We start from the raw sequence: 24,235 nt of genomic DNA, 5'->3' as shown, positions 1-24,235 counted from the left end.
CAGGACTAGAATGCATGCACCCGTCACCCTTGCTAAGGTGCAGATTAGCACACGTGCCTGGTGCTGCTGGTCCACAGGCCACACAGGAGGAGGCAGGGTCTGGAGTCCGAGGCCTGTGTTAGGTTCCTGGCTTTATGACTGATTAGCTGGGAGGTGCCTTACCTCTCAGTGTCTCCGTTTCCTCGTCTGTCAGTGAGTCACGAACGCTAGCGTCTACTTTGACAGGTGGTTATGAAAGTAAAATGAAAAGATGTTATCTGTGGAGCATTTAGCACGGTCCACACGAGTGCTGAGTAAATGTTAGACATTTTTCACAAACCCAGTCCTCGTTCCCCGAGTTACACCATCCTTAGTCTTCAATATCCGCCAGCCTTACTGGAATCTATCAATGCCTCTCTTATTCCAACTGCCCCAAGCACAGTCTCAACTCACCCACACATAGATGTAAATATTGTCTAAGGGGCCTCTGTTTGCAAGAAGGCCCAAGAAAATACTAGGTCTTTCTTTGCTACAGAAATTTACTTTGCACTTTTTTTAAAAGGTAAGGGATCTTTGGTTGAAATGTTTGCTTGGGGGCTGAGTATTAAAATTTATGTTCCTGAACCCACCAAAACAATTTTCTGTGAAAATTTCAGTTTTAAAAATTAGTGCAAAGAACCTTGAAGGAAGAAAAGGGGGGGGGGTCGGTTTGTTTGTTTCACAGATACTTCAAACGGTTTCCTCTTAACACAGATGGAAGGAGAGGGTGGTGACAGGGAGCAAAGAGCAAAGGGGGAGGAGAGAGTAGGGGGAAGTAAAGAAGACCCACGAAAGAAGCCCTGTTCATTGACGCACTTTCTGCCTCGATACGTTAATTCTCTGAGATCCCCCAGCGTCAGAGGAGCAGAGCTTCCTAGGCGAATGCTGATTGTCTCACTTGCTCAGGTAAAGATCAACAACGAGGAAGAGACTAATCAGGGTGGATCAGAGACAAGTCACCTGAGTTTTGTTTTCCTCTTCTTTGCCCCCATAAAGGATGGATGAGGAGGGAAAGGTGGGACACTGCCTCCTGATGGTTACTGGAACGTGCCCACCTGGCCACGTGCTCAAGCCCAGCTCTTTTTTTTTTTTAATTTTTTTTTTCAACATTTATTTATTTTTGGGACAGAGAGAGACAGAGCATGAACGGGGGAGGGGCAGAGAGAGAGGGAGACACAGAATCGGAAACAGGCTCCAGGCTCTGAGCCATCAGCCCAGAGCCTGACGCGGGGCTCGAACTCACAGACCGCGAGATCGTGACCTGGCTGAAGTCGGACGCTTAACCGACTGCGCCACCCAGGCGCCCCAAGCCCAGCTCTTTTGTAAGTGATGACTGTCTCCAGGGTGACTGAATGGCTTAATTCTGTTATCTGGCTGTTGGCTGTCAGTCTAGACAGAGTCTTGGCCAAAGCGTGGCAATGGCTGCGATGGAGATAAAGAAGAGCAAGGAGATTCCCAAGGTTTCCGGGGGCTTCCAGGGGCCTTTTCTTGGATTCCCTGAGGGTGGGATGTGGCTGCTGGCCTTCCTTGCTCCATAGGTCCACCCATGGGAGCCTGGCTTCAGGAAAGTCCTTCTCTGGCTATAGTTTGTTTTGTTCTGGTGGGGGGCATCAGGGACCCCTGAATTCTTTCCACAACACCACCCTTCTCGTACAGCACATTTAGGTCCCCCCACCGACTAGATGAACACAATAAATAGCAGGGGCCCATAAATGCCCCATGATGACAGCACCAGAAAGCACTGTACAGTTCACAGAGCCCCACCCCATGTGACCTTGTTTGATCCTTAGGACAACCCGTGAGGTATGACTTAAGAGCATCATTTTATAATTGAGAAAACGAGGATCAAAGATTAGGTGACTGGACCCAATCCCACAGAATGTGAAGTGTTGACTAATAGTGAGGCAACCAAGTACGAAATGGGAAGTAAATAATATATATCTAACACGGAATACATAAATGTTCCCCAACTGAACGGTGAAGTTTGGTGAGATTTACCTTCTGGTCAAGCTGAGGCTATTTTGGGCAAACAGCTTACTATTTATGCACCTCTGTGTACTTTTCCATCTGTGACTGGTTTGACAGCTGTTTGTTCATTCACTCATTCATTCATTTATTCATTCGACAAATATTTATTGATTGGCCGCTGGGTGAAACCCCAGAGGATGGGAAAGAAGACGCACTGACCACCAGAGCTTTGAAGGGGAGGCAGAAAGGGGAGGGATGCCAGAGCAGCCGTGAGAGTCTTTGAGAAGAATGTCCACAGGCTGTTCAGGAGGGTGGGGAGGAGAGCCTTCCCCCCACCCTCCCCCCACCGGGGAGTGGTGAGAATCTTCTGCTGCTGCTGGTGAGGACACGTGACTCTGGGTCCCCGCTTTGAAAGCTGCGTTTTGCGATCCCGTTTCTCTTGTTGGATTGTTCGAGGTTCAGCGCAAAGCATTCTACTCGGTTTCGGGTTTGCACGTTCTTAGGGCTTGAAATTCAGCTGAGGAAAATTGCAGTCATTATTTCTTGTCATCTAGGGATAGCTGGGGAGGTTGGGCTCTGGAGTCAGTCCTGAGTTTAAATTCTGGCTCGGCCACCTAACATCTGTGTAACTGCTCACAGTTACTTACCTCTTTGTAAGACTACATTTTCTCATCTGTAAGTAGGTGATAATAAATGCAGCTACCTTAAAGAGCTGTTGCAGATATTAAATGGAATCATGCAAGTAAAGCGCTTAAGACATAGTAAGCAATCCATACACCCCCCCCCCCCCCCACCAAAAGATCATCTTTAGGAACTTTGGAGTGGAAATAGGTTATGCGAGGTTTTTGAAAGATCATCTTTTTCTTTTTAAAATTTTTAAAATATTTATTTATTTCTGAGACAGAGAGAGACAGAGCGTGAGTAGGGGAGGGGCAGAGAGAGAGGGAGACACAGAATTCGAAGCAGGCTCCAGGCTCTGAGCTGTCAGCACAAAGCCCGACTCGGGGCTCGAACTCACAGACCGCAAGGTCATGACCTGAGCCGAAGTCGGACGCTCAACTGACTGAGGCGCCCCGAAATCATCTTTTTCTTTTTAGTACCATCCAGGTATGTTAAAAGACAATTATACCTTTTTGATTTTTTGATATAGTTACCTTACCACTGTTTGCTATAATTTTGGTGTCCCTCCCCCACATTGGGTTCACGTATATATTTTTAAATCTATTTCAAAGATCTTACTGGCTTTTATGTAAATATAATAAATATTTCCAGGGTGAAAATTATCGCAGCTACCAAATTAAACATTTTGTATCTCTGGGGTGCCTGACTGGCTCAGTCAGAGAGGAGTGTGTGACTCTTGATCTCGGCGTTGTGGGTTTGAGCCCCATGTTGGGTGTAGAGATTACTAAAAATAAATAAACTTGAAAAAAAAAACATTTTGTTATATCTGATATTTGAAGCAGAATGGAAAGGCAGGGGAAAAACCTCCTAGTGACTTGAGTGGCAAACATGTTTTGAGGAGTACACGCAGTTTACACAGCTATCTTTATTGTGTGCAGACATAAAACATGATGGGTCTCGTGTTGAGCATTCTGGGGGTTAGAAGGCTGTTTGCCAAATGTGATTTCACACCTTGGAGAGGACAGATGCTCATCTGAAAGGTTTCACTCAGAGGTCTCACTGATGGCCGTGCCTCTTAAAGGTAGCCTTAATCATAGCCTTTAAAAAAGAAATCATATGGTCATTATGTTTGGGTATGTTTGGGTATATTTGGGACCAACTAACTCTCTTGATTCAAAAACGCTGAGAAAACCAAAACATTTCTTTTCTTTTCCTTTTTTTCTTTTTATTCTTGGTTTTTTTTTTGTTGTTTTTTTTTTTTACAGAAACAGCAGAACAGATCCTTCCGGAAGCTACATGGTCTGTTAATATTGTTTTAGGACCAAGTAAGTGAAGCTATTCGGAAATCAATATTTAAACGTTCTTATGAAGTGAGCCATATGTCAAGTAAAATGGGACAAAAGGAGTAGAATCGTAAAAAAGAAAATACAGAATATCTGTTTATGGTGTTACTTCATATGTCTATTTCCCTCTAGGCAAAGTTTTTTATTATTGTTGATGTGATTCCTTTTATTCTGTTGTCAGTACCACCAGAGCAGGTAAGTAATAAATGATTCTGATTGTTATTTTATATCCATATTGTACATCTTCCCCTGTAAATGCCTATTCATTTCGTGGATATGAAAGTGACAGAATAACATCAGTGAAAGTCTGAAAAAAGAAAAAGAAAAAAACAAAACCAGAAAACATCCTCTCAGGCTCCTGACACAACGACTGGTATTTCTGTGTTGATACTTCTGTGTAGTACTCACGGTGATTTCCTGCCCAGGCTCTGCGGTCAGGGGGGTGGAGCTTGCGTCCCTCCTCCTCCTCGTAACAGTGGTTTGACCTGTGCCAAATCGCTTCACTCTCTGTGCTCAGTCTCCTCACCTGCACAATAGAAATGCTAATAATAATGCCTACCTCTTGTGGTTAGCATGAGGATTAACCGGAACAGTAAATGGAAAACTCTTGCATGGGGCTTGACGTAGTGATTGCTCAATAAATGGTAGTTATTCGTGCTGTTACCATTATTTTCTCCTGGGGTCCTTACCATAACCCTGTGAAGTTAGAGAGTCAGTATTGGTGTTATCTCTCATAAGAGAACTGAGGATCTGAGAGGGTAAATGACATTCACAGTTCTGGTCCAGTGGTGTTTTTTAAGACAAACGTGAAATGGTACATGTTTCTGCTTCTCAAGAGATTCCTTTTAAGGGACGAGTTCACTGCCTCCTGATGTGATGCAACGGGAGGTACAGTGTCACCTGTGACTTCCTTGACTATCTTGCCAAAAAGGTTTAACTGGAATGAATCACACCTTTCTATGACACCTCAAATTTACCAGGCATAGAAAGGGTAGAGGGGTTATATTAAATGGTATTATGAAGAAAAACAGTCAAGCAAATGCATAATGTGGAACATTCTACAATACAAACTGGATGTCTTTTCAATGACTCAATGAAAATGCCACAAGGAAAAAAAAGGGAAAAGAGGTGAAACAGTTGGGGGATTGTTCTAAATTAAAAAGAGACAAAACAGGGGTGCCTGGGTGGCTCAGTCAGTTAAGCCTCTGACTTCAGCTCGGGTCATGATCTCGCGGTCCATGAGTTCGAGCCCCGCATGGGACTCTCTGCTCTCAGCACAGAGCCTGGTTCAGATCCTCTGTACTCCTCCTCTTTCTCTGCCCCTCCCCTGCTTGCATGTTTTCTCTCTCTTTCTCAAAAATAAATAAACATTAAAAAAATGAAATGAAATCTATAAAAATAAAATAAAATAAATAAATAAAAGAGACAGAAGAAACAAAAGCAATTTAATGGTCTTTAATAGAATACTGATTTGAACCTAAAAGGAAATTAGAGGATTGAATATGTATGGATATTTAGACAATAGCGGGGAACTATTGCTAGTTTTGTCAGGTGTGATAGTGGTATATGGTTATTTTTTGAAGAAGCATGTTGAAGGATTTAGGTGCAAATTGTCTTGCTGTCTGTCATTGTAAATGATATAGCAAAAAAAAAAAAAAAGATAAAGTAAATATGACAAATATTATCAATTCTTGAATGTGAGTGGTATGGTGGGTATATGGGGATCTTTGCACTATTCTTTCTCTTTTTGTGAATGTTTGAAATTTTTCCTAATAAAAAGTAAACAAATAAAACAAAAGGAGACTTTTTAGAAAGCAGAAGCTGTAGGGGCGCCTGAGAGGCTCAGTCAGTTGAGCTTCCACCTCTTGATTTGGGCTCAGGTCATGATCTCACGGTTTGTGGGTTCCAGCCCCATGGTGGGTTCCATGCTGACAGCATGGAGTCTGCTTGGGATTCTCTCCCTCTGTCTCTCTGCCTCTTCTCAGCCCCTCTCCCACACACACTCTCTCTCTCTTTCTCAAAATAAATAACTAAACGTAAAAAAAAAAAAAAAAAAAGCAGAAGTATTAAAGTATTAAAGTTGTTCTGGAGTGCCTGGCTGGCTCAGTGGATAGAGCATGTAAGTCTTGGTTTGTGGTGGTGACTTCAAGCCCCACATCAGGGGTGGAGTTAAACAAACAAACAAACAAACAAACAATCAAAGTTGTTTCAGAGACAGTACAGTACCACATCCAAATGTCCTCTCAGGGACAGTAACATATGGCACAGCTTTGCCTTCACATCTTACACAACTGGGAATTTCATGTATGTTTCATAAGGAAACATCCAAAAATCCTCTATTAAAAACAAAACAAAACAAAACAAAACAAAAACACCTTACACTCGTAAGGAAATCCTTGCTGGCCATTCCTATAGAGGGCCAAACCTGAATTATCTAGTTTGGGCCCTATATAACATTTAGATGTGCAACAAATAAACAATGGGATGCCTTCAATAATAGTGTGTTTATAATATAAACACACTGGAGCTGTATGCAGATTTTCTTTTTAAGAAGAGGATGGTTGGTGATTTGGGGAAAGATCAATCCATACACAGGGACAGAGCTAAGAAAAACCTATAGAATTGGAATTCCATATTCTGGGCTCTGGGCTTTCTAAGTCACTCATTTACAAATGAGACAGTTTGAGGAGAGTAAATGTATTCACCTCCAAGTTCATAAAATCTGTATTTTATTTTCAAACCAAGTTCAAAGGAATATCACAAGTTTTCATTTCATTCTCTAGCAGTTTCCAAAAATAACATCTTAAATATATACCTCTTAGACCAACCCACTAACCCAAGGATTTATTTTAAGCTAAGACACAACTGGAACAGAATAAACTCTAAATATTGGAATGTAAAACTCCTAATCTCCCCACCTATATTGCTCAAGGACACAGTGGTGCCAAGGAGTGACCCAGAGCTGTGCATAAGTGGCAATATTCGAGGGTTTCTGACTATAAATCTTTATGTAATTATATGAAAAAATTGTTTTCATAGACAAGTTATGGCTCTCAATCCCTGAATATAATAAAAATTTAGATCTCTAAGAAAAGGACAGATATCCCCTCAAATCGTGCAGTTCTAAATCTTGCCCCTAGAATGGACCTAAAAACCTGAGCCGATGTTGCAGAAAATGACTTTTTCAAACAAGAAGTGATTGTGATAGTTTTGTTGCTTCTGGGAGTCCAGTGTGCAAATCTTATAGGGGAAAATAATCATGTTAAGGAGCCTAAACATTTTCACCAACATTTTCCACACTTGCCCACACTGTGATTGACAGATTTCCCAGAGAGGTTCTTCCTGTTTTAAACTTCTTTGGGGGGGGCGCCTGGGTGGCGCAGTCGGTTAAGCGTCCGACTTCAACCAGGTCACGATCTCACGGACCGTGAGTTCGAGCCCCGCGTCAGGCTCTGGGCTGATGGCTCGGAGCCTGGAGCCTGTTTCCGATTCTGTGTCTCCCTCTCTCTCTGCCCCTCCCCCATTCATGCTCTGTCTCTCTCTGTCCCCAAAAAATAAATAAAAACGTTGAAAAAAAATTTTTTTTAACTTCTTAGGAAATCCCAACCTGTCCACAGCCAGTTTTCTTTTAGATCTCTTCATTTAACACTTTTAAGAGGTTGGACTAACCATCCATCTAAAGAGAAAGGGAATTCCGTGTAATAGACACAAATCCTCTGAAACGACCCTTCACCTGACAGTTTTCCAAACAATTTAAGTGAAAGTGTCACATACTTGGGCCATTCTGACTCACTCATTTAGAGAGGAACATTTCTGGGCAAAACCCAGATGTTTTCTGACTTACTTGTTTGTTCATGCTCTTTCGGAGGCTCTTGCCACGGTAACGATCAATCAACAGGTGGTTACTCAGCTCCAAGAGCTTGGCATTGGGCTGGAGCTGGAATAGGGCAAGGGTCCTCCCCTCCCTTTGCTTACGGTTTCTTAACTGAAAGAAAACAATACAAAATAGTATATAACTGAGGTTTATCTGCATCTACTCTTCTAGTTTATTTATTTATTTTCTCTTCTAGTTTATTAACTCTGGAACAGCCAAAGAAAGTCTGCGGTCGCTGAATTGAGCCTCGAAAAATACATTAGATTCAACTGATGATAGCTACCATTTATTGGGCACTTGGGCCATGCCAGGCACCTGGACTAAGCATTTTACAGACATTTCTCACTTAACCTTCAAAAGATCCTATGAAGTGAGCTTTATTATTTCAGTTTTACATATGCAACAACAAAGGTTCAGCAGATTGAGGAACTTTCCAGAGGTCATGCTACTAAGTGGCAGTGCAGGTATAGAAACAGGTCTGTTCAATCTCTTAACTGCCCTGAACCATGCTCGTGCCTTACATGGTGGAAGTAGGGAAGAATGAAGCAGTGGGAAAATGGGGCAAGGATGTTCTCCAACTTTCAGCCCAGGTTGGGAGACAACCTGTGGGAACCCAGTGTTGATGGGTGTAACCTCAGCCACAAAGCCAAAGTGGTCATGCCCCACCATTTTCCGGTTTTTCCTCTTCACCAAGATCTAAAAAGACTTCTCAAGGTGAGTAAAGTCAGGGATAAAGAAGGGGATATAGGAATCTCCACTTCTATTCTTACAATCACACTGGGCAAATATCTGTCACCATTGCACTGTAAGATTCAGGATTGCTTTCAATTCAGTGAGTAATTTAGGAAGCAAGAGGGGTGTGTGTGTGTGTGTGTGTGTGTGTGTGTGTGTGTGTGTTTGAGTAGTAAATCTGGGTCCAGTCTAATATACAATGTGGAATGGATATCAAAGATTCTGACACAGCCCAGAGCCACAGAAAGCAGTGCTGTGTAGACAGAACATGAGCATGCTTGCCTTCATAGGCGTTACCTCTGGCTTCTGTGGCCTCTGTCAGTTGCTCCATGTTTGAGGGGTAGACATGTAGATTCTAGAAGTTTCCACAGTCCACTTGGATTCTTCCAAGGAAAAGGGCTTCGTTCTGCTGCTAATTAATTGCCTGATTTCCAAAAACTCATCTTGCATCTCTGGTGTTCAGTTGCCGCATCTGTCAATAGAACAGGGCACATCTCATGATCTCAGAGCTCTTCCAATTTGGAATTCTGTAACTCTGATGTCAACACTGTATTCCTTTCCACCCTTGGGGCCTGGGAGTCACTTTAGGCCTCACCCTCGGGTCACTTCCCCTGGGAACAGCCACACAGACTCCACATGCCCCAATAGACCGCTGGGTAGTGTAATCATACATATGTGAATGATGGAACATCACAGGAGGTGGGAAAAGGGAAAATAGGATGGTTTTCTTTCCATACCTCAGTTAATTTTTTATTGTGTGTCTACTAAGTGCTAAGCATTGTACTACATAGTTCTAAGCAGACATAGTTTCTGCTATCACGGGACTTATATTCACAGAGTTTTAAACAGTGATTAATTAAAGTAAGCTCAGAGAATTAGGAATTTGGAGCTGCTTCCTTACGCCTGTACTCTTCAATAGCTTCCTCCCGGTTTCCCTGACTCCTTTCTCTCCTTTCTGGCTTTTCTACCAAACTAATCTTCTTAAAATACCCCTTAGGCTAAAATGTCTCTAATGTCTTTCCCTGGTACCTTTTTATCCTGTAATGAAATCCAGGCTTCTAAGCTCCCCATGAAGCCCCTCTGCAAAGTCAAGGTACCCACTTTTCATTCTTCTGTCATCCAATCAACTTTTCTGAGTCCTTCAACCAAACTAGCTTATTTGTGGGCTCCCCAATCACTTCTTGGGGTTTTCTGCTTCCCCATATATTTGTGTTTTTTTAAAGATTTAGTGGGTAGGCGTGCCTGGGTGGCTCAGTCAGTTAAGCGTCCAGCTTCAGCTCAGGTCATGAGTTCGCCGTTCATGAGTTCGAGCCCCGTGTCAGGCTCTGTGCTGACAGCTCAGAGCCTGGAGCCTGCTTCTGATTCTGTGTCTCCCTCTCTCTCTCTGCCCCTCTCCCGCTCACACTCTGTCTCTTTCTCTCAAAAATAAATAAATATTAAAAAAATTTTTTTTAAAGATTTAGTGGTTAGATTTAAAATGTACTTGGGGCGCCTGGGTGGCTCAGTTGATTAAGCATCCGACTTCAGCTCAGGTCACGATCTCACGGTCCGTGAGTTCCAGCCCCGCGTCGGGCTCTGGGCTGATGGCTCAGAGCCTGGAGCCTGCTTCTGAATCTGTGTCTCCCTCTCTCTCTGCCCCTCCCCCGTTCATGCTCTGTCTCTCTCTGTCTCAAAAATAAATAAACGTTAAAAAAAATTTTTTTAATGTACTAAAGTAATGCACACTTATTTTAAGAAATAGAACAATACAGATATGAAATGCATTAGTAATTTCTTCATCCCCCTCCATTTCATTCCCTCTGACAGAAGCACATTATTGTTTCTCTAAATTTAAAGAAAATCATACAAGTAATAAAGAAAACATCCATACACCCTTTACCCAGATTCACTAATTTGTAACATTTTGGCACATTGGTTCTGTTCCCTCCCTCCCTCTCTCTCTCCACCTCCACCCCAACACACATTGTTAATTTTTTTCTGAGTTATTTAAATAGTTTACACACATCATGCCTCTTTACCCCTTAATGTCCCAGTGTGTGTTTCCTAAAAACAAAAATATCCTCAGTATAATTATCAGTTTCAGGAAATTTAACGTTGATACAACACTTTTATCTAAATTCCATACTCTATTTTTTTCAATGGATTCAATTCTGTCTTTCACAAATTTTTTTGCCCCATCCTGTACAGGATCTGGTCCAGGATCACATATTACATTTAGCTCTCATGCTTCTTTAATCTCCTTTAATCTGGAATCTTGTTTTTCTTTGTCCTTCATGCCAGTGACATTTCTGAAGAATGAAGTCCAGTTTCATTATTTTATAAGTTTTTAATAATAAAATATTTTCTACTCTATGATTTATATATATATTTATATTTTAATAAAGTATTTGGAGTCTGGTGTTTTCTCTCTCTTTTTATTTTTATTATTTTTTTAAAGTTTATTTATTTTTGAGACAGAGAGAGAGCATGGGTGCAACAGAGTGGGGGGAGGGGCAGAGAGAGGGGACAGAGGATCCATGGAGGGCTGGGACTCACGAACCCTAAGATCATGACATGAGCCAAAGTCTGACCTGGCTTAACCAACTGAACCACCCGGGGCCCCTCTCTCTAACTTTTTAAATGTCATTTCCATCCCTGTGAATGCCTCTTTATCCACCCAAGTCCTACTTGTCCTTCAAGGCTTAGTTATAATCCCTTTTCCCCTGGCCCTTGCTGGAGGCCAGAGAGTACCTCTTAGACTTCTTTACATCTGCCAAGACACCCAGCACTGTGCTTAGTACACACGGGGCAATTAATAAATATTTGTTGATTAATTGATTTGTGGCTGAGACATGAGTACTGTCCTCTGCAAAGACAGAACTTTTCATGTAGGCTTAGCAAGTCAAGATTGGTATCTTTGCTGCCTCTTGCTTCTGGGGTTTTGCAATTATTGAGGTAAGTTTTGGATTCAAAACTGGATCCTTGGCTATAGATTTGGCTACACCATGGAACTGCGGGGGGGAAATGATGTTTAAAAAGTTTCTCAATAGATAATTAACAGCATGAAATAAAAGTAATTTTCCCGACTATTTCATTCCTCCCAAATTTTAGTAAACTGAAAAAGTGGTAAGTTAAAAAATGTTTTTAATGGTTATTTATTTTTGAGAGAGAGAGCGAGCGCGCGCGCACGCGTGCGCGCGTGCGCGAGTGGGGGAGGGGCAGAGAGAGAGAGGGAGACAGAATCCAAAGCAGGCTCCAGGCTCTGAGCTGTCAGCACAGAGCCCGATGTGGGACTCAAACCCACGAACTGTGAGATCATGACCTGAGCCGAAGTTGGATGCTTAACCGACTGAACCATCCAGGTGCCCCATGAAAAAGTGGTAAGTTTTAAAAAAGGTTTCATAGATCAATGAACCAAAACTGGTTGAATTGCAATCCAGTATATTTCAATATAGTCTGTCCTTATGGTATCAATGTATAGGAGATTGAAGAAGGCTGGTTTATTTAGAGAATAGGCTGTACAGAGGAGATTATAAATTATAAATTGAGAGAATGCTTTCCTACTAAGCGCTATCTGTTTGTCAACATCATACAAACCTTTTTGCCCTTGCCTGAGAAAGCACTAGACTCTTATCAAGTCTTGGTAAGTTTTGAAAATCACATGGTTGTTCAATGCCTCCATGTGGTAGAAAAAAATAATTTAGCTCTTCCCAGCTTCCTGTGATAGCAACCTTTAAGACCAGTAAAGTCTAACAATGCTTAGGGTCCTTCAAAGGGATCAGTGTTTTTTTAAAAAAAGGCCTGCAGAAAAATGGCCCAAATTGAAGATAAAAGCCCCAGATCTCATTAGGCTTCATGGAATTGACCCTTCTTTTCGAACCTTCCTTATCTTTCTGTATAAGAAATGGCATTTTTCAGGCAAAGGAGCATCATAAAAGAAAACAAGTGGCCTGAAATCTGCAGTGAGTCCATCTTTTCAGAAAGTCTTTATAGAAATTCTTTTTAAATTCCAAACATAAGATTTTTTTTTCTTTTGACAGAAAAAGGAAATCCTTTCTATCCAGCCACAAGGTAAGTTGAAAACCCCTTATTAACAAGTGTTAATTTGTTTGACGATTCTTTAGATATGAAATTGGCCAAAGAGAATGGTCAGCTTTATGAAAGACTTGAAGTTCAATTTAAGCAAGAAGCCAAAAATAGGAGTGCTCAAAAGTTAGACAGGGTCTCTTTCTTTTGAATCAATGATATCATTTCACCTACTAGGGATCAGTCAGCACCTTGATCTTCAAGTGCTTCTACTTAAAAGTACTTAATACTCTAAAGATGGCTTGAAGAAGAGAGTTGGATTATTCTGAGAATCAGGAATAGGCATTAGTAAAAACTGAAGCCTACTTTCTCAAAGCTCGGGGATATCACGGTGTTGCACCACTTGGGCTTCGGTTAACTGGATGCATCTTTTAAATGTAAATTGAGCATTCCTATCAAAGCATCCAATGTATATGTATGCATTTGCTTGTGTTAGCATAGCCAACCACAGAGCTGGGGGGGGGGGGAGGGGAGGGCAGAGGGATATTTTCCAGGTGTACCTTTTGATTTCTTTAGAATAATATAGCATGAGAATGTATTACCTGTTTAAGATGCATCCATAAATATGAAATAAACAAACAAGAAAGATTTTTCTCAGAATGGGGAGATGGGAACTTTGGTGGTGGTCATTATTTGGCTTAAGTAAATGTTATAAAAGCAGTGATTCTTTAACTTGTTCCCACTTTTTCAGTTTCCCAATTGTCTTGATTGTTAATATGGTCTTGAAAATATTATCTGACTTTTTTTAAGATTTTATTTTTAAGTAATCTCTACTCCCAACGTGGGGCTTAAACCTACAACCCTGAGATCAGGAGTCACATACTCCACCGACTGAGCCAGCCAGGAGCCCATAGAGTTCTTTTATATTTAATACATATATTGTATATTAATATATATTAATATATAATGTATACATTATATTTAATACATATGTTAATATATACTTTAATGTTTGTTTAAAATTTTTTTAATGTTTATTTATTTTTGAAAGAGAGAATGAGAGACAGGGCACAAGTAGGGGAGGGGCAGAGAGAGAGAGGGAGACACAGAATCCAAAGCAGGCTCCAGGCTCTGAGCTTTCAGCACAGAGCCCAACAGGAGGCTCGAACTCCCGAACCGGTGAGGTCATGACCTGAGACGAAGTTGGATGCTTAACCAACTGAGCCACCCAGGTGCCCCAATACACATTTTTTAACTGAGGCTTCCCCCTCTACCGCCCTCCACCACCCCCGCCCCCAAATTGCCAAAAGTGACAAAATCATCTGCAGTCAGCATGAGCCATAAACCACAATTTTGCCACCGACTTGCTGCATGACCTTGAACAAGACCTACAGGCTTTGTCTTAATTTCTTCACCTAGAACATGAGGAATTTGAACTTGATTATATCTTAGGCCCCTTCTAGTAAACAAAATTCTATTATTCCTTAACTCTTTCTCTTAGGAGGTTTTTTATATTTGTCATCAATTCTAAGTCCTAAAGACTCAATGTCCTAACAAATTCCTGAGAATTAGTATCAGGGTGGGATTATTAATAATTTACTTTGCATAACAGTTAACAAACCATCCTTATTTTAAATACACATTGTTTTTTCTAACAACTCTGCCAGTGGGTACAGCACAGGTAGTCTTTCTCTTTATAGATGATGTAACTGAGGCTCACAGAGGTCAATTTAACTCCTTAGGCCTTGTAGTTAATATGTAAAACTGGAAGGTTGCAAATGAACTTTTAGTTTTTTTATGATTCAGACAACTGTATATTTAAAATGAGCTGATGTAATGATTAGTCTTTGAGAGCAGTGAATTCTTTTCTAAACATTTTGGGGTTTTTAATTCCCCCTCAGTAGGTCATTCTCAAACCATAAAGCACTAGCCAGGGTTAGAGATAAGGACTAGTAACACAAAAGAGGGCTAGTATCCCTCTAGACTGGTGGTTGGGAAAACACTTATAGAGAAGGAGCCCTTCAATTACATGATTTATTTCCCCAGGGTCCAACCCAAGCATCAACAGTGAAACACCAACTATCGTTTTCAGGTTTTTTGGTTTTTTTCTTTAAGTATTATTATATTTAGTATCCAAGTATATGATATATGCAAACAAAAAATAAAGAAAAAATTCACCCACTGTCCTAGCCATATCAATGAATCAAACATTTTATTTTCCTGTCTTCTCTGCCAGCTCCCTTCTTTAAAAAAATTTTTTTTAATGTTTATTTTTGAGAAAGACAGAGACACAGCACAAGCGGGGAAGGAGCAAGAGAGAGAGGGAGACACAGAATCGGAAACAGGCTCCAGGCTCTGAGCTGTCAGCACAGAGCCCGATGAGGGGCTCGAACTCACAAACCCTGAGATCATGACCTGAGCCAAAGCCGGACGCTCAACTGACTGAGCCACCCAGGCACCCCTCTCTTCCTTATACATATATGATTTTTTACTGGTTGTACTCATAGTGTGTACATGGATTTTAAAGTATCAGAAGTCAAATTTTTATAAGAGGAAGTCTCAATTTTAATAACTGTTTTTAGATTATTTCCTCCATCCCAACTCGGTTGGGATGAAAATTTCACATTTGCTTATTGTTTTCCTCTGAATTTATGTATTTTTCATCAGAAGCACAAAATATATACAACCTGGTTTTAGAAAGATTTTTTTGGTTGCTGTTTTCAAATAACATAGAACAGGGAATGTCATTTCAAAAACTATATCTATTCTACCAGGACTCCTGAAACCAAACACATGTGTGGGGATCTTTCAAAATTTCTATGTATTTGAGTGACTGAGGGATAGCTCTGTCTGAAGATAGGAGGCTGGAGGCTGAAATGATGACTTACAAATTTTTCCCACATTTTGGACTTCTTGATTCTATGACAATTCCTGGTACATACAGGTTTCCTGGTAAGGGTTAAGAAGCATGCACATATTACTTTATGAATCATGATAAAGTTGGAGTTTTAAAGTTGAGGACTAGAAAGGCTTTAGGTGGGTGGTAAGAAGGCTTGTTTTCCAGGTTAGTGGATATGCCATAAGATTTATCACCTTGTTGTGTTTCCCTGTGGTAACTGAAGTCACTGTTGCCATGATAAAGGACGGCAATTTGAATGAGATCATTTAGAATGGCTCCTGGAAATCTGACATGGTGGTCTCCTTAATGTACCAGACCTTATATACATGGCATTGCATATACATCTTCAGTTTCCTTCAACTGAAATGACAGTGAGAAACGAATCATAATTTGAGGGCTTAATCTTTTTTTTGGAGGGGTGGCTTAATCTTAAAAAAATTAATCTTGGTAAAAATACTAAACAGGAATAGTTAAGAATTACTGAGTGCTTATTCTAAAGATACAAAGATTAGCTGAATAGCATTTGTATTGTTGAAGCAAGTACTGGAGTCCCAAAACTTTTGATTTAAAATTTCCAAAAAAATCAAACTTTCTATTTAAAGTAAGCTGACACCAAAAATTCTAAATCCAGTTTAATTCAGTAGTAAAGGGTTTATTCCCAGTGATTTCTCACATTTGTAAGCCTGTTACACGTTGGTTTTCCCTGTCATGAATCCTTTCCATCACATTTATAAAACACCACCACTTTTTATAAAAAGTGACCAGAAGAATATAAAATTGTAAAATTGCACGTGCCTGAGCAGAAAACTCCTACTTTTGAGATTTTTTTCACAGGCGTGCCTAAACCGACCTGTGCTCTCAGCAGGTAAATTGCCAGAGGGAGAAGCCAGTGTCAGCTCAAAGGAAAACCCTGTTGTGGGATTTCTTTTTTCCCCTTAAACCGATCACTTTTTAGGGGGCGTTTCCACTGCATTCTCTAGTCCAAAGTCCTTCCCACCAAATTACTACTTTCCCCACCAATTTGTCACCCCCCCCCTTTCCCAAAGCCCTTATTGGAAAGAACTTCCTCTCGTGGCCACCCTATTCCATACAGTTCCCAGCGCCCCCCATCTCGAAACGGCTTCCCCTCTCCAACCCAGGATCCAGGTCCCCAAGCCACTTGAGAGAAAATTCCCACCTCTCGCCCCCTTCCTTGGCGTCCCGAGGCGGCGGCGGTGTGGGGGAGTGGGTGGGGAAGGGCAGGGTTTCCCGGGGTCCCCTGTGTCCTCCTCGCGCCCCCCCGGAGGTGTGCAGGGGGAGGGGAGCGCGGGTGGGTGGGACCGGGCCGGGTGGGGGAGGGGTAAGGGCGAGGAGGAGGAGGAGGAGAAGGAGGAGGAGGAGGAGTGTGTGCGAGCGTGTGTGGCTGGGGGAAGCCATTGCCTGTTTAATAGTTGCTGTTGCTGCACTTCCGCTTCTCTCCCAGCGAGAGAGAGACACGAGTGGCCAGGCCCAGCCGCAGCCGCAGCAGCAGCCGCCGCGGCGGCACGGAGGAGCCAGACACAAAGAGAGGTACGGGGATCCCCCCCGCCTCCCGCCGCCCCCCGGCCGCGTCGCCGGGCCTCGGGGACACCCCTCGCCGCCTCCCCGGACCCGCTCCGCCCGGACCGCCGGGCACGGGGCTGAGGGGGGGCGGAGAGGGGCCGAGGAGCCCCAGGGGTCCGGGGCCCGCCCGCGGGGGATGGGTAGGGACCCCGGGCCGCGTGGGGTGCGGGGGCCGCCCGCGTCGGGGGTGGGGGGGGGCATTGTGGCTCGAACTGTCAGCGCTGCCCTGGGAGCCCCCCACTGGCCGCTGAGGGGGCCGGGAGCGGGGGAGGGGGAGGCGGGGGAGCCCCGTTTTCTCCAGGGGCGGGGGCCCGCGGGGATTAACCCCTCCGGGGCGGAAGGGCTCATTGTTATTCCTCCGCTGTGGAGGCCGAGCCCCCCCCCCCCCCCCCTCGCCCCCCCCCCCCCAGGGGGGGCAGTCGGGCGTGTGCTCGGGACCCCCGCCCCAGCCCCTCAGCCCGAGCCGGGCGGCCGAGACACCGGCCTTCGGGGAGAGGCGTCGGGGCGCGGCGCCGGGGGGCCTCGGGCCTCGTCGTCCCTGCCCCCCCGCCGGCCTCTCCCTTCCCCCACCGGGCACCCGCTCCCCGCCTCCGTCCCCCCGTTTCGGCTTCCTCTCTTACTCTTCTCCGCCCCTCCTCTCTTCCCGATCTCGCCGAACTCCACTCCTGGCCCCCGCTGTCTCGCTTTGGCCACCCGCCCTCCGCGACCCCCGAAAAGCCGACAGAAACAGCCCCGAGGCCGGCACACCGCCGGGACCTTCCCTCCTTGCCCCGCCGAGGCTCTCCGCGCCCCCGCCCTGCCCTCCTCCGGCTGCTCGGCATCTCCCCTCCCAGCCCCGAGGGGAGCCCCGGGGGGCGCGGGAGGGGCCGCTCGCCTTGCTCCGGACCGTTTTCCCACCGCGTCCCCCACTTGGGGCCAAAAATAAACAAGCCGCGTCCGATTTGCAAAAGCCTTAATGGGCCTGTAGACTTTGAGAAACGAGTGGAGGGCGGTGGGCAGCCGGGTGCACCCCTGGCCGAAGCCCTCCTGACAGCACCCGATTTCCTTATTTATACTGACTGCATGGTTTGTGTGTTTCTGTTTTGTTTCCCTCCCCTTGCAGGGGCTGTTTGCGGGGTGGGGTGGGGGGTTCGCTATGTCGGATGACGATTCGAGGGCCAGCACCAGCTCCTCCTCATCTTCGTCCTCTAACCAGCAAACCGAGAAAGAAACAAACACCCCCAAGAAGAAGGAGAGTAAAGTCAGCATGAGCAAAAACTCCAAACTCCTCTCTACCAGCGCCAAGAGGTACCGTACTCCACCCCCATCCCCCTAGGCTTCCTATTTTCCGAACTGCCTCTTGCTGCAATTGGTCTGTCTCCCAATGAGGGGTCGCTTGAATGCTCCTCGTGGTTTGTGTGTTCTTAAAAATGAAAAAAGGGTCTTGGAAGTTTTAATTATTTTACTCTATTGCTTCTGTTTTTTTTTTTTTTTTTTTTCTTTTAATCGTTGTCCACGTGCAGCTGTTGTGGCTTGCCTCTCCCATTTCTGGCTGAAGTTTGTAAGAATCCTTGTTACTTTTATTAGTGACCCCCAAATCTGATTTCAGATTACTTGTCCTGTTAATCACTAGCTTGTGACCCTTGTCAAGGCTGTCATCCTACTTAATTACTAATACCTGCCCGGACGATTCTATCAAAATGAATTCTATTACCATCTTGTCTCCTCACCTGTTGCACGTATGGTCTTTTTTTGAGTAGAGCTTTCTTCACAAACTGCATAAGGAATAAATAATTCCTATTAATGGAGTAAAAAATTTAATAGGTGGAGACAGATGTTTTCAGATGGAATTTAAAGAGGTTCTTCTGATTGGGAGAGTTGAGGCAATAAATAATATAAAATGGGTATTCTAGGTTATTTGGGGGATTTTTTTTTTTCTCTTCTAAAACTTCCAATTTGCCAGATTTTAGGGAGACTCATTTTTTTCCATGCTATTTCCTCTCTTATGCTGTAAAAATCTTTGGTTCTTTTTCCAAGCTGAAGCCAACCAGTGACTCTTCTTTACTCTTTTCCTCTTATGTCTCTAGAAGAAGCTACTTTTTTACCTTGAGCATCCTTCAATAATATTCTCTGATCCCCATGACCCTTAAAATAATCTATAGCATATTCCTGGGAACCCGTGTGCCCTTTCATAAATCCTGCTGCTCTCAGGTGGACAGTCATTAAACTTTAAAGTGGCAAACCAGAAAGATAGTAAGGAATACAAATGGTGGGTTAAATAGGGGTATCTTTCTTAAAGGAATGTAAAATAAAATGGAATATGAGTCTTTAGATCTCTCCACTGAGTAGTGAGCCTGTGGAACTCAGAGTTTGAAAGTTTGTTCTTTCTCCCAGAAATCTGAAAAGTTGGTGAAGTGCTTTGGTGACCTAATCATGGGGGGGGGGGAGGGTGAAAGAGTGATTTTAGCTTAAATAGTGTAGAGGTCTAGGGTTAAATGGCAAAATTGCCTTAGCAAGATTGTTCTTATTTTCAGAGTGGTGGTTTGAGTGCAGGTCAGCTTCCCAGGAGTCCTAACTGGCCCTCACTGATGAGCCCGTGCTGGTTCTCCCAGAACCTGTCATCTACCCTGCCCACTTTAGATGGGGCTTTCCTTAATCTCCCCAACTTCCTACCCCTTTCCACCCCCATCTGCAGTAGCTGTGCTCCCTCATCCATGCTGGAGCAGCTTTTGACCTGACCTAAGGCAGGATATTTGCTTTAGGTCATTAGTATTTTTTGTGCACCAGGATATCCCCGGCACACATGAATATATTTGGGGGTAAAAGCACAGGTGTCAAATAAAAAATAGCCTCCTTTGTGTCAGCAAATTACTGAGGTGTATTTTTCATTAGACACAACTTGTCCATTTATTCTAAGTAAGTTAAGTTTTTTGGAATTGCCTGGGAAAGAGATAGTAGGTGTTAAAAAAAAAAAAAGGTGAAAAGCTACAAAGGGTTATTTTACCTGTAAAGTTAACATCAATTTTAGCTCCCTGGACATCTTGCTGAGGGAGTGTTAAAGCAGAGCTAAGATTAATAGTAGAGGCAAAAAATGGAGAGGAACAGTGTATTCAGGAAAAAATAAGGGGGAAATTAATGTTAGTAGGACCTTGTAGAAGCTGCTCTGTGAAATACATTGACTTGGAAGGTGAGTGTTGCCCGTGGACTTGGAAGGGGCACTATAGCAGGAGAGAATAAAAAAGAAGCCTGAATTGGCAGACGTAAAGTTACTTAACTACATATTTGATGGAAAGTGGTTTCGTTTCTAGTCCACAGGTAGAGGAAATGCCCCCACTGAGAGTGGTCTGGACAAGAATTATTCTGTGGAACATATATATGAGTTACTTCACAGATCTTGTGCCAGTAATTCTGGAAATGGTGCAAATGTTTGTTGCGGGGGTGAATTGGTAAAGCTGTTGGTATTATGCTTTTTAGGTATTAAAGAATTAACTATTCAGTAAATATTTTATGGTAGAGTTGGTATTGACAAGGAGAAGTGAGGTCAGTAGGTATTTTTATACAAGTTGTGCTCAGGTGGAGGTTATTTTTGCCTATATACCTAGGTCTTAACATACAGTCATTTCAATAGACACAGATAAAGAATCAGGAAACTGGAATTTCAAAGTTTTAGTCTAACATACAACGAGTCAAACAGTAGGGGTGTTTGGGAAGGTCTCAGAACTGAAATGCTTATTGGTAGCAAAAGAACTTAGCAGGACGCAGATAAGTAGATGTCCCTAAAGACACTGAGCAAACAGCTTCCTAAAACTGACCAGATTTGTAGGGGACAGGAAATGTCCTCCAATAGGAAGGTTTAAAGAACTTCCCCAATCACCACCCTTAATTTCTTTACTCACACTTGGAAAAAACACTACCTTCTAAAACCTATTCTCCATTGCATGTAGCCAGCTCAGAAAACCTTTGGAAAGAGAAAAGTTATTCATTGTGATTTCTGATCGCCTTTAGAATGTGTGTTTAGTTTTTTATTACTGTGCTGCCTCCGTGTGATTCTTAAGTTGTAACATAGCTCTTTAGGGTTTTATGTGATAGGAACAAGAAAGGTTATAAAAATAGAAGGCACCATTTAGTAGATGGAAGACACTTAAAGGCCTCAAACTTTGTCGTATTAATTGATGCTCTAAGCACCTAGGTAAGCAGAAGACAAAGGCCAGGGCTTGGTGTGAACTGCCTGGTGGCGTCGGCCTAGGAGTGGGGGATGGGGCTCTTTGTGAAGTCGTGGGTTGGTGAGGAGATAGAAGGGGGGGGCGGGGGCGGAGGGGTCCCGGGTTCCGTGTCCGTGGTGGGATGGAGAAGGAAGGGGACAGACCTAAGGAAAACTAGAGGATGTCCGGGAAAAAGCAGGTCCGGAAAGGGGGAGCCGAGAGTGCGAGCGGTGTGCGGGACAGAGGCCGAGTGCACCTGTGCGGGCCGGCTGCTGGTGTCTGGCCTAGCTGGAGGGGTCGGCGGGGGTGTTAGCGCCCTAGGCTGCGCGCGCGGCGTCGGGGCTGGAGATCCCGGGACGCGGTGGAGGCGAGCCAGGGAGTCGCGGAGAGCCCCGGCGCGGGCTCTCCCCACCCCTGGCCCGCAACTTCACCCGCTGAGCTGGGGTGCGCCGCCCGAGTCGTCGGGCGCGCGGGGACTAGGGGCGGGAAGCCCGGGGGGGGGGGGGCGGCGGCCCGGGGCGGCCCAGCGGAGAGGGCGGCCTTGTGGCGCACGGCCTGCGCCGCGCCGGCACCCCCGCGACGCGGGGCAGGTCACTCAGGGCCCGAGGGGCCTCGGCGGGGAGCGGCCATGTTGGCTTCGTCACTGAGAACGCGGGGCGGCCTGGCGGGGGCGCCCTGCCAGGGCGGGCCGGAGGGCGCTCGAGGTGCCCGGGTGACCCGGGCAGAGACCGGGGAGGGGGGGTGGGGGGAGACGGGCGGGCGGGGGCGAGCCCTTCCCACCCGCGCGGCGGCTTGCGTTTGTCGGTCCAGGGGAGAAGACGTGCAGCGCAGAAGTGAATGTGTCCCGGCACATTCTAATGCAACTTAGAAAACGAGTCGGCGAGTGAGAAGCTTTACAATTATTTCCTAAATGGAAAACCCCGAGAAAAATAACTGCTTTAGTGTGCGAGGCAAGACTGGAACCGAAACATTTTAGATGATCACAAGAGACCCCGGACCGCCAGCTCACTGCGGTGGGAAAAAAGTTTTTTCTAAACTACGGACCTGAAGCTTTTGATGTGTACTTTCCTCCTCCCTCAGTAGAACCCAGTTATCATGGCAGGCAGTTAGAACACAACCCAGTTATCTGCCAGACCTGTGCATTACCGGTGGGAGGCTACCAACGCCTTCATGTTTCTTGTGTTTCTCTCTCACTTCCCTGACTCCAGGATTCAGAAGGAACTGGCAGACATCACTTTAGACCCTCCACCTAACTGCAGGTGAGCTTCCTTTCACATTTTTTTCTTTTTAAAATTCTTCTAATCTTTATCATGGGAGTTTTCTTTTTGTTATTAAAAATGTCTGCTTTTATTTTTTGGTTAATGCTTATTTTGGTGCTACCATCAAGTAACCGCTGAAATTGATTAACCTGAGAGTAATGTTTTGATGAGTCTCTGACAGTTTCAGTGCTATGCTGAAGAGAAGTAATGGATTTATCTGGCGTGAACGCTTTTACATATATAAAACATAACTAAAATGAATTTAAAGATGTACATTTGCCTAATGGTGGATTTTGGATATGTCATTAAGGATGATGTAAAACCTTTTTAGATACTCAGGTACATTTTGTTTTAGAAAATTGCTTTGCTGTCGCAATCTGTTATTCAAGCTCTCTATTAAGCTAATATAGCATAGAGTTAAATCTCACAGTGGATCCTCAAACTTATTTCATTGTACATACAAATTTTGTGTTGGACTTTGGCAGGCCAGGAAATAATTTGCGGCTTTGATTAAAAAGGTATTTTTCAAAATTTGATAGATTTAACTCTTTGGTAGGGGTGTTTTTTCTCAAAATTGCTTCAGACTGTATACATATGTGTGTTTCAGTTTCAAAACAATTTGATATCAGCTTTTCAGAGCCTTGTTAGTCACTTCATGTTATTTAGAATAGCCGTTGTGATACTGTTGAGGCAAGGTGGAAGACTTGAATTTTATTAAATCAACAGTGACTTGAGGAAGGACTTATTATATGTTGTAGTAGAGTCATGTATTTAAGGGGGATTAATTCAATTCTATTACTCCCATAGTTTAAAAAATTAAGTATAACAATCTAATTCTCAGCTCTCAGGATTAGTACTGGAATAGGATGTGACATTTCAGTAGTGTTCTCAACTTAAAGGTAGAAGTAGAAGAAGTTACCAACAAGAAAATATTCAGTGGCCACACACAGTTTAAAAGAAGTATGTGGAGATATTCAAGTTGAAAAACTAAATGGAATATTTTGCTTATTAATGCTGAACTTTCTAATGTATGGTTAATGGAAACTTTAATATTGGCATTTTGGTTGTATATGTTCTTAATGTTGGTCAGGTGTGGGATATTTGGTAAAATTTTGTCCTGTTAGTAAAGACAGTCGTGACTCTTAAACTGTTTGTAACTGAACTACTTAATTATTCTTAACACTTTCTCTCACGGCTTTTAAGAATTTTTTCACACTGTTGAGAAAGTGGAGAAATGGGTAAGGGTTAGGGCTGTGACATCTTTTTATCTTAGTGGAACCATTGTTCAGATTGAAGCCTAAAATTCCCTTTGGTTGGTTGTGTCGAATCCTTGGGCATTCCCCATGGTAGATGTGTGCTGTTGTGGTTACTGCTCCTGTTTGGTATCATGTCTCTTCCAAGTGTGTGTGTTTCTTGTGAGTTCAGACGACTTTAGCTGATGAAATTACAAGGTTTTTAAAGCATGATTTCAAAACTAATAGCATTTATCAAAACATAATGGATTTCTGGGGCGCCTGGGTGGCTTAGTCGGTTAAGCTGAGACCCAGGTCGTGATCTCACGGTTCGTGGGTTCGAGAGTCGTGTCGGGCTCTGTGCTGACAGCTTGGAGCCTGGAGACTGTTTCGGATTCTGTGTGTCCCTCTCTTTCTGTTCCTCCCCTGCTAGTGGCCTGTCTGTCTCTCTCTCAAAAATAAAGATTAAAATTGTTTTAAAAAAACAGACAAACATAATGGCTTTGTAAGCAATTTGAGGGT

General features: G+C 43.7%; 1 protein-coding gene and 1 long non-coding RNA gene across 5 annotated transcripts in view; one reads left to right on the top strand and one right to left on the bottom strand.

Moving 5' to 3' along the window:
* Window positions 1-2,139: 2,139 nt before the first annotated feature.
* On the bottom strand, window positions 2,140-16,703 carry LOC121033316 (uncharacterized). 3 transcript variants are annotated; one of them, XR_005791826.1, is made up of 5 exons: window positions 16,638-16,703; window positions 8,854-9,028; window positions 7,795-7,935; window positions 4,359-4,476; window positions 2,140-2,503 (listed from the first exon to the last, which is right to left on the bottom strand). It is a non-coding gene; the product is annotated as an uncharacterized LOC121033316 (long non-coding RNA). The 3 variants fall into 3 exon arrangements; XR_005791825.1 differs by lacking the exon at window positions 16,638-16,703 and adding an exon at window positions 15,655-16,060; XR_005791827.1 differs by lacking the exons at window positions 2,140-2,503; window positions 16,638-16,703 and adding exons at window positions 3,866-4,257; window positions 15,655-16,060.
* Window positions 16,704-16,839: 136 nt separating this feature from the next.
* Window positions 16,840-24,235, top strand: part of LOC121033595 (ubiquitin-conjugating enzyme E2 E1) — an 81,282-nt gene continuing 73,886 nt past the window's right edge. Inside the window, exons 1-3 of one of the 2 annotated variants that reach the window (XM_040480062.1) lie at window positions 16,844-17,008; window positions 18,144-18,328; window positions 22,431-22,481. In XM_040480062.1, coding sequence (XP_040335996.1) covers window positions 18,177-18,328; window positions 22,431-22,481 — 203 coding nt within the window. In that variant the 5' untranslated portion in view covers window positions 16,844-17,008; window positions 18,144-18,176. Of the gene's footprint in view, window positions 17,009-18,143; window positions 18,329-22,430; window positions 22,482-24,235 lie in introns of both variants that reach the window. The other variant, XM_040480063.1, reaches the window with a different exon arrangement.

This window comes from Herpailurus yagouaroundi, unplaced genomic scaffold (genome assembly GCF_014898765.1).
Source record: "Herpailurus yagouaroundi ecotype Mexico unplaced genomic scaffold, PumYag 159, whole genome shotgun sequence".
Taxonomy (NCBI): Eukaryota; Metazoa; Chordata; class Mammalia; order Carnivora; family Felidae; genus Herpailurus; species Herpailurus yagouaroundi.
This window is presented reverse-complemented; position numbering and strand designations above follow the sequence as displayed.